Genomic DNA, 10,744 nt, shown 5'->3' with positions numbered 1-10,744 from the left:
AAATTTTAATTATATTATTTATATTTTTATTATATTTCTTTGTTTTCAAAATATTTTTCAATTTAATTAGATTTATCTTTAACCAATAAATTATTACACACATAAAAAGAAATATTAAGTCATCAACAGAATTTATTGTTTATAACGTTTCCTTAACCATCAACTTAATTCCTTTAATCTAATTTCTTTAATCTTATAATCCAACAACATTCTTTATCCTATACTTTTAAATATTGATAACTAATTAATAGCAAAAAATAATAAATTATAATAATCCTTATCATTCTTCGTCATAAAGTGTGATTCGAACCTCCCAACGTGTTTATTATCATAAATACTATGCTACAAGAAATGATAGTTCCTAGGGATAGCCCTATCAAACTTCTTGACTTTCTTGTTCACGTGCTGGCCATTTAACGACAACGAATTGCAACACAAATAAAGTGTTTGCTTGTAAAAACTCAAAAGCACAACATAATTTGTTTCATGCTCAAAAACTGTTTCAACACCAATATTGTACTCAAGTTCTAGGAAATCGCACGGCCAAACAAGAATAGAGATTCACTTTTTGATTTCTACTATACAAAGAAACAGTATACACTAAGCTGTTGAAGTAAAGCTTTCGCTTATCTTCACAAGAGTCTACAACTCCAGGTTTGTTTGTGTTTTGTCAGCAAGATCATCCTCTGAGAAGACGAAATACTTAGTTGCACCGAAAATTCCGGCGAGTTGCAGAATTACATTCTGATAGGAATAATTTGGTGGCAGGACAGGCGTTGGAAGAGAAGGGACACATGTCGGAAGGAACTCACTTTTGTCTTGAGCTGGAGTGTACAAGGTCAATACTGCTTCACAAAACATGAATCTGTACCAAATCGGAGATGAAAAGGTTGGCTTGATTAGTCAATCAAAGCAAACATGAGCTTGTCAAGAGAAGCAAAAGAAAGTATGTTCCATAATATCTGGGTAACATTCTTAGTATTTCACAAAGGAATATGTTTCAGATATATTGAACGTAACTGTATATTTGAATTATCTCCTGTTTAAAGGCTAACATCCTCGGTTTATTCTAATTATATTTAGCATATGATTTGTTTTGACCCTGATACTTTTTTGTCCTCCTTTTTTTTGTTTCCTATAATTAGGGAATGTTATTGTCTTATGTATTTATAAATTCAGCCTGAGGATTTTTACTTCTCAAGCATTTCAGAAGAACAACTCCGCCTATGTTACACTTGCAGTACATAGCCGGTCCCAAGCCCGAATAAAGGAGGAGGGTTGTGTTAGGTCTTCGACAACCAACATAAAAATATAGCCGAACCCCCATGACATGAAGCATTTCAGAAGAACCTTACTCAAGTTGGGGATAGGAACATTAATGAAGAGAGAAGTTTTACCTTAAAAGAATTCTCCTTATAAAGGGATCACCTAAAACCTGTCCCCATACAGGATTGAGTGTGTCCGTGGTCGCCAACACAGCTCCCCAGTTGTTTAATGAAGATGAGAGCAGCATTTCAGCATTGTTATATTTGTCCTGAAATTAAATTTAAGTTGATGAGGGACCAAGGATAGAAATTTCTGGATCCCAGAAAATAAAAGATGTTTAAGGAAAACAGTTGCTTAGAACGGACCAAATCAATATCAGTGCCTGAAAATCCTAGCAGCAGACAGAAAGCTTGCAGGGGAGCGGTAAGAAACATGGTGAATATACTACCATTTGAAATATGAGAGGAAGAATCAGATGCAATTGAAGGTGAACAGCTTGGAGAAAGGAGCATAGCAATCGATTCTCCCTTTTCGGCTCCGGATATAACCTGCACATTATCAATTGCCTACTTTTTTTAAATGCTCTAAAGTAATCAGTAAGGCCAAAGAATTTAAAGACGGAAAATACTAGTTGTGATTACGTCAAGAATTCCAACAGTATTTTCCATTATGCAAAATGTTGAAATAAAATCTAGTTCAAAATAGATAGATTTTATGTACATACAACCCTTTGGGAGGTCGAATCATTCTAATTCAATCTTGGCTGCCCAGCATACTTAAATTTCCGAGAAAAATGGATACAATAGTTAACATTTACGCTCAATATTTCCATTAACAAGTACGCTATTGCAGCAACATTACTTCCCTCCAAATTATTAGCTCAATCGGAAAAGCAAGCATTTATAAACTACTATAGACAATGGCAATAAATCGAAGAAACAACATTATTATTTAAAAATAAAATAAAATTGTGATATTAAAAAAAAAGGTGGGCTTGCCTTAAATGCTTTGCTGTTATCATTATCGATGACCAGAAGAAGTGGTCTTCTTGTAAATGGTAGAAAGTCAGATGGGTATACACAGTTTGGTCCTGGAAAGGGATGATCAAGTTGAAGTAATCTGGAGTTCCAACAGAACTATGTCTAATGTAAGCATTCTATCATCGTTATACAAATTGATGGGCGAGAGAGAATCATTAACATATTACAAGAGCTTTTCAATATATACCTATGACCATAATAAATGTTAAATCTTCATCTTGCTTGGACCTATTTCAGAAAATTTGACAGTGAGAATGACTTAAAACAATTTACAGAAGGTACTAATTGTAGACAAGTTAGAGATAATACACTTCACAGTTCAAATTGTAAAGGTTCATGATGATCCACTACCCATGAACAACCTTAAAGGTCATGTTACTATTCATTATTCTCTTTCTTTATTAGCAGCAGCATCACATTCTAGTGTTCTCCATTATTATTATATTTTTGTGCTGTTTTCCAGACAGTTAAATATTACTCTACTAAAATATCCATTAAAATAAGTTCATTTAATGGATTTTGGTCCAGTGTAAGAATTAAATATAAGGGCTTTTCTTCACACAATAGCATCTGATGTAGCTGACAACTCCACCCAATAAGAAAAAGGATTATCAGGTGAGAGGATGGACAATGAGCACTGTCACTTGAAAGGGCTATGAACCCATTAAAGGAGCTCTGGAAAGTGCAGAAAATAATATGCAGCAAGCAATACAAGATTGAAAGAAAAAGTGTACCTCCATCTCCGCGAGGACCAAGGGGTATACAACCAGATTCATTCTTTGCAGCAGTGCAAGATCCTGCATTTGATGTAGAAAATAGAGTTCACATTCCTCTCAATCAATTCAACTAATAGAGTTTACATGGCTATATTACTAGTTTATAGAGGATAACTAACCTGAAGCCGACAAGTATACAAGGAGAATACCATCAGAAGGAAGCTCCTCACAAATTGTGGCAAGAACCTAACCATTGAAAGGAAAAACGATAATGAAATAAATACTCGCTATAATTTTGAACTGATAATTAAGAACCATTTTTCCTTCAAGTTGTAGAGGAGTGAAGTCAAAAATACATTTTACATAGAATGGACGCTCCAATTTGAAGCTTTTAAAATATCCTCTTCTCTCTCTCTCTCTCTCTCTTTCATTTGAGTGGTCATTGTTAAGTAAAAAACAGCGTCCCACTGCCCATTGCAAAAGACAAACATCCAGTGGTGTTCTGGGGAGAATAGATTTAGGCAGTGTTAACCCAACAAGGGGAGAGGCTATTCCTAGGATTTGAACCTATAACCTGTAGGCCACAAGACATCAATCTTATCATTGAGGCTTACTCTGTAGAAAGTTATCATTAGGTAACACAGTGAAATAGTAGACATGAGATGGCTTCATGAATTTCACATATGCTTTGCTTAGGAATCACCATAAAATCAATTAAATCCCATAAACTTTAGCATGAAATCAAACCCAATTTGATCCAAAGATTAGTGGATAATGGGCTCTTGGAAAACTATTTAAAGGAAAGAAAAAGTAAAATATATTGTTTCATACTTACAGCTACAAAATGGGTTAATGATGGACGGTATAACACAGCTTTCCGTGGATTTGCAGGTAAGGTAGGATCAGCAATTTCTTGGGAGTAACTAATACGACTAGCCCCAGTGGCTCCATTCTGACCAAGTTTTGAACCAGTAGACTGGTAAAATGAGCCACTAGGTTCCCACTCCAGGCATTGAAGCATCCGAAAAGTGTCGAGAGTAATATCTGAAAACTTAACCTGTTCGGAAATAACATTTATATCAATAATGAAATATTATTCCATTATAGCAAACATCCTTTTAGCAGTAATACCTAAATTGGTTATATGAATTTTACCCTGGAATATGACTATATGAGGTAAGAAGCAAAAGTAATCCTGGTACTTACCTCATTTGGATGGAAACTACTTAAGACAGCATCTCTTAATTTTAAACTTCGTTTTGTGATAGCTGCAGCAACATGTGGTAAAGTATCTGGATGAGGGTCCAAAACTAGACTGTATCTCAAGGGTCTGATATTGATAAAAGCTGTGTCAGCTTTTAAAAATTTGACTATTTCTTGAAGCACCAGCTTCCATTCTTTAAAGTCACTTTCCTGTAGTCAAAGTATATGAAGGTCATTTCCAAAAATGATATTCTATCATAACATATTCTGGACAGCACCATGTCATGCCTCGATACAAAACCCTACTTTGTTGTCTATCAGCTTCATTATACTCAAAATGCAGAATACATCAGAAATTCATCAATATTAGATATGTAAGCCTTCAATGAATTACTTATGCTTCAAGAATAGTTGATTCATATCAATGCATGTTTGATCAAGACATTACAGTTTTAATCCTTAATAGTCCCATCCTTCAAAATTAAATTGAATTTCTGCACAAGATCAAATTGACCTGTTCATTATCCACTTTTAACAAATCGGTGTTTCTTGAGGGGCAAGTCCAAATTAATCTCTTAATAGCTGTGCCGGTCCTTGAAACTTGGAACAACATAATTTACACTCGTGTACTCACTCTCCCCTTCTCTTCCTCTCACTCTGTCTCATGCGCACGCACACTGCGGATAGTTTTCATGAACAATCAACCCCTTCACACACAATTACCAAAACATGAATGGCTAAACACAATTTTTAAATGCGGTACCTTTTTATCATAGTCAATTATGGCATGTAGATTATGTTTTAAGTGAACTGTCAATTGTCAAAAATGTAAAGATGTATCATTTATATTCTAGACAGCAACAGTTTTGTTTTTTGGAGATGCTTAACATTATTCAACAAATCAGAAATTCAAAATGCTACAAGAAAATGCGACAAAAATTAGCATATATAAACCTGGAATGTCCTCTTGCATTCATCTACTAATACTTTAAGCTGATTAACCAATTGCTGCACCATTTCCCTTCGGTTTAAGACCAAACACACCATCAGGAACCGTGCAAGAAACCTCAATTGTTTGTTTGCAATATTCACATCTTGAAACAGCCCCTCCTTAAAATACTCCCTCGTCAATATGGCTTCATAGAATATGTATGACTCTGATAGATAATTCGCCTCACTTGTGCGCATATACTGCCCAAAATATAGCTGTCCAATGCGAGATGCAATGTCACCAATCTCCCATCTTTTTAGCCCTGCTTCTACCAGCTTCTGCCGGTTCTCCTGTTGAAACTTCCACAATTGTGTGTACACCTTGAACACCTTATAAAAGTATGTATCATGCCTACAACAAAGTTACATTCACAGAAATCTCGCTTTCATAATTCATAGATCAACCAATACCAATAACTGACCTGTCAATATTTAATTCTTTGCAGGAAAACTTACTAAAATTATTAATCTACACCATTGTCATTTAGCAATGTAATAATCAAAGCAGCAAAATATTAACTACCCAGAATAGATTGTCTCAAACTTCACTAAATTTAAGTTTTATTCTCTAATGAGTAAAAATAATTCTTCCTTGTTGAGCAAAATTAATGCCATTCTTATTTTTAACCATTAAACTAGAGTAAAATATTAATAATTATTGCTTTATATGCCAAAAAACTAAATAACTTAATAAACTACACCAGTATCAACTCCCAAAACTAATCTAAATAAAAGAATCCTTGCAGCAGTGCTGCACAAAATACACCCTATAATATGCTAAATGTAAGGCTTAGTTCACTGATGGGTCAATCTCCTTACTTTATACCATTAACCTGAATCTTTGACAATTATTCGTACACCTTCAACACCTTATAAAAGTATGTATCATATCTCAAACGAGGCTATAAGAAGGGTTTGTCTAGTAAAGGTGAACCCATAAGTATCCTTTCAATATTGCTTTGCATACTGCAAACTAGAATACTAGATAGTCCCTTTTAGAGTCACTTCCTAACATGGTTTAGTTAGCTTTAGCCATTCCACTCCATACACCATACTACTCCATCCAATTTTAGACTTCCGAACTTAGAAGTCCCTTACCTTCAATGATTAATCCTCACATCATTCCTCAAAACAATTCCTCATCAGAACATTAAAAGTAACCCAATTTCCATCATCATTTGTTAGTATAAGCCAAAAAAAAATAAACAACAAAGACTTATCTCATTAGGTTGAGATCAACTACATGGATCAAATGATGTTATTGTATCCTATCATTTATTAATTATTATGTTTGCATGTTTGCAATAAAGTCATTTATACTTAATCTCTCTTGACCACCTCATTCAGAGACTTTTTAGGTCTCCTTTTTCCCCTCAAACCACTTGTCTATCTTCTATTTGATCAACCTTGCTTCGTCGTCTTTTCCCCACAGCTCCAAACCACCTAAGACAAGATTCCACCATCTTCTCAACAATAGGCGCCACTCTAACTTTCTCTATCATGTCCTCGTTCCTTATTCTATTCAATTGCTTATGACAACTCATCCATGCATACTCGTTTCAACCACACTAACCTTATGTTTGTTTCACCCTTTGGCACCTTTGCCACCCAACACTCAGTTCTACTGAACATTTTTCTGTTAAACCAAATGATATAAATAAACCACAGAACAACCTACACAGTACTTATTGTCCTAAATTACACAAAATTGAAAGCCCTATTCTCAAATGAATCAGCAAAGAATTCTTCACTATGACACAACAATTAATCCAATTGATAATTGTCATTCACTGTGCACCAAAAGACTTAAAATCAACCAACAAACTTATTTCAATTCACGAATTCCCTAATTCTTGGGGGAACCAACAAAACAAAAAATTAATTGAAAAAGGAAAAAGGGAGGAAGAAGGGAACCTAGAGCGCTGGTAATAAGGCAAGTCTCTGATGTTGGAGAACTTCTTGTCGGCTTTATCAGCGAGAGTCCAGAAAACCTCGCTCACTGGTATGTTGCTGTTCTGCTGTTGTTGTTGCGACATCTTCTTCTTCCACCTTCACAAGCTCACCCAACGACGTCGTTTTAATGACATCCAACAATGCTCAAGAAAAAATGAGCTGATTGCTGAGAACAGGAGAAGAGGTTTCTATTTTAATGATGAAAGAAAAATAATTATATTAATTAAAATACAAATACATAAAAAATATTACTTATATACTAAATATTTTTTAAACCTGTACAACAATATATTTATAATTAATTAATCACATAATTAAATTATTTTTAATTAACAAAACAAAGAAAATATATGTATAATTGTTAAGAAAATACTGGTGTCAAAATAGTATTTATTATAAAGATGTATATATATTGAAAATAACAAAAATTAATCACTTAAATTATTTTTTTTAATATTTATTACTAATAAATTCATAAATATATCTTGTTTTTTATTGTAATATATCCTCCACCACCTAAATTTTGAATAAAATAAAAAATATATTTGATTTGTTATTTACCATAATAAGTTAAGACAATAAATTTTATTTATTTGTTTAATTATTCAACAAAGGATTTTTACTTAAAAAATATATTTTGAGTTTTTACCTATTTGATAGTTAATATTTTTTATTACTATTATATGGTAAGTATTTTGTGAGTTAAATGAGATATAATTATTTATTTATTTTACCAACCTAAAATAGTTTTTATTTTTTAAAAATAGAATCTTAAAATTTTATCCTTTAATTAATACCACATGAGAAACACTTACCATTTGTACCATCTTAAAAAAATATCTATATAAAATAGGAGCATAGTCACATTATTTATTGGAAAAGTATAGGGTACCAACATATTATTTGCCAACTTATTGCCAACAATAATTAATTATTATATTTTAAATACATATATAAAGACACATCCAGAAAATATATCTATAAAGACACTTCTATAAAACACAACCATAAAAAGACATTTTTATTAGACACATCCATAAAGATACTTCCATAAAATACAGTTATAAATAATAGTTAGCAGAAGTTAGCAAATATACTGTTGGTAACGTAGCGGGACCGTTATTTATTTGATGTTAAGTGATCTTCAATAAAATTTTAAGTTATTATATTAATTAGATTGACGATCTATGAATGTGATTTATGTTAATTATTTTAGAACATGATAAAGAAGTAAAATTACTCAGCTAGAGTCTAAAGTCATAGGCAAAGAGAAACTTAATATAGGAGTGTCAATTTTATGAAAAAGATGATAAAATAACATAACATAAAAGAGACAAATTCTTATGTAAAATAGACATTTCTTTTCAATTGCTCTATTTCATAATATAAAACAATTCATCTGTATCAGAAAATAATAAAATTGAGATATCATCTTTTAAAGACTAATACCTTCTCAAAACACAATGCAACAAATCAAATTTTTTGGTTTGCTGTTTTATAAATTTATCAGTTCACTTCAATATATAGTCTTTCTCAATCGCATATTTAAATTGATATTTATTTGATTCAACCATTTGATATTAAAATGAAATGCCAACTTAAATGGCACAAATATGATTTTTTTTCTTATTTAAAAAGGGTTTATTTAGTTTCACATAAGATATTTGAACATAAAAATATTGAGAAAAGAAGAATCCTAAAAAATGTTACACATTCTAATACCACAATGCTTTGAATTCTCATATTTTGAATAAAAACTAAAAAAGAAAAGAAAGCACAATAACAATGTATGACACCCACTTCAATAACTTGGAAACTCGGTAACATTCATATTTTTAAATTCTCCATTGTTGCTTAGCTCTAGATACTTCACCGGAGGTTGCTCAGATCCAATGTAACTGAAAATATCACAAAAATAATTATTTATCTTATGATATGAATATGCTTTCCATTTAAAATTGAACGACTATCTGGAACTTTGAAGAAATATGACAACTACCCTTATGAAAATGGTATGGTGATAGATAGAAAAAATAGATAACAGAACTTGCAAATATCGAGTAGTGATAAATCAAAATAAGTAATGCATCTTATAAAGTCTAAACATTCTATCATGAGTGTACAAAAAATAAACTTTTTGCAAGTTGAACAATTTACTTTTTTGTAAAGAATTTGTAAAGAATAGGAATTATAAAAAAATTATTAACAAATCTAAATAAAAGAATAACTGGTAGTAAAATTTCACCCACGTGAATATCAATTTTAATAAAACAACAACTTGCCTTTATAATTTTTCTATCCAAAATTATTTCAACCACCCACGTGAATATGTCAATTTTTTGCCTATTAAAAAGACAAAGCAACAATAAATAAATCCTAAGAAGATCTAAAAAATGTTCACAGCAGTTTTAAATAAACTACCATTTCAATAAAATCATTTTTGTTACAAAAGATCAATATACCACAAAGAAAAGGCACAAATTGAAATATAGATCTAAAAAAGAACAAAAATTAATGATGAATATAATGGTATTTAATTGTCTAAAAGTTATGAGTTATACACTTGTGCAGCATAATCAATTCAGCCAATATAGATGAAAACAATAAAATTAAATAACAACCGATAATACAATACAGCTAGTAGAATCTTTTTATTTACCACCAATAAAAAAAACTGCAAGACATGTGAAAATCAAGCTCAAAAGGTTTATGGGTAGCTAAAACATGCAGACACATCCAAGATAACTATTTAAAAGTATTAAAATTAAGTTCAATAATCGCAATAAAAGATAGTAACAATTGGTCATAGACATTAAATATTATTAAATTTACAGATCAATTACCAATCCCTAATATGCTACAATAACTTAATTGATCAACTTTAAACCAATAAAAATCGATATCAAACAAAGTGTCACCTCATAAAAATGCTTCCACAATACATGTTTAAGATACCAAAAATACATAAACAAAAGGTGAAACAAAAAAGAAACACAATATTTCATCTAATCTACATCATTTTAATCCTAAAAAGGAAAAAACGCGCTCAACATGCATCTGATTTGGATTTACAAATCTACTTCTATTACTTTTGCAGCTTTGCAGGTGAGAGTTGCGTGAAGAAGTTGCTGTGTTGCTTGCTTTTTGTTTATATTTATTATTTATTATATTTTATGTTTGTATTTTGAATTAGTAAGACACTTGTCAATTATTTAAATAAGACACTTGTTGATCAATCAACCTATACACTTGTCAAGCACTGAACCTACTACTATTCTCTTATTATATATTAATAGAAATAGATTTTTTGGCTTCAGAGTAAAGTGATAAATAAGTTTTTGGGATTTACAAATTGGATACATTAGATTTTGAAAAAAAAAAAAAACAGTAAAATACTAATCAAATTTGGAGATAATATGTCTAAAGAGTTATTGTAAAAGATTTTATAGGTATTTTTGAAAAAATTAATATGTGTCAAGCATAAATTTTTAAATATTTATTAAAAAAAATAAATAAGTCATTAATCTTTTAATTTGAGGACATTTAAGTTTTTAAAATTTTAAAAATTATATTTAA

The 10,744-nt window shown here is 31.1% G+C and overlaps 1 protein-coding gene across 1 annotated transcript; it reads right to left on the bottom strand.

Annotated features, from left to right (window-relative positions):
- LOC107618210 (protein SCAI) lies at positions 294–7,359 on the bottom strand. Its single transcript, XM_016320206.2, has 10 exons — positions 7,130–7,359; positions 5,180–5,567; positions 4,229–4,435; positions 3,858–4,079; positions 3,202–3,268; positions 3,041–3,103; positions 2,265–2,356; positions 1,632–1,814; positions 1,398–1,534; positions 294–865 (listed from the first exon to the last, which is right to left on the bottom strand). Exons 1-10 carry the CDS (start codon positions 7,249–7,251, stop codon positions 643–645), a joined length of 1,704 nt encoding a protein of 567 aa, XP_016175692.1. The 5' UTR covers positions 7,252–7,359; the 3' UTR covers positions 294–642.

This window comes from Arachis ipaensis, chromosome B09 (assembly GCF_000816755.2).
Source record: "Arachis ipaensis cultivar K30076 chromosome B09, Araip1.1, whole genome shotgun sequence".
NCBI lineage: Eukaryota > Viridiplantae > Streptophyta > Magnoliopsida > Fabales > Fabaceae > Arachis > Arachis ipaensis.
Note: the sequence above shows the minus strand (reverse complement) of the source record. Positions and strands in the feature narration are given on the sequence as shown.

Coding starts and splice junctions, on each gene's coding strand:
- LOC107618210 (XM_016320206.2), bottom strand. CDS start 7,251: ATGTCGCAACAACAACAGCAGAACAGCAACATACCAGTGAGCGAGGTT. Junction 3,269..3,857: donor CATTAACCCATTTTGTAGCT/GTAAGTATGAAA, acceptor TTCAATGGTTAG/GTTCTTGCCACAATTTGTGA. Junction 866..1,397: donor ATAAGGAGAATTCTTTTAAG/GTAAAACTTCTC, acceptor GATTTGGTACAG/ATTCATGTTTTGTGAAGCAG.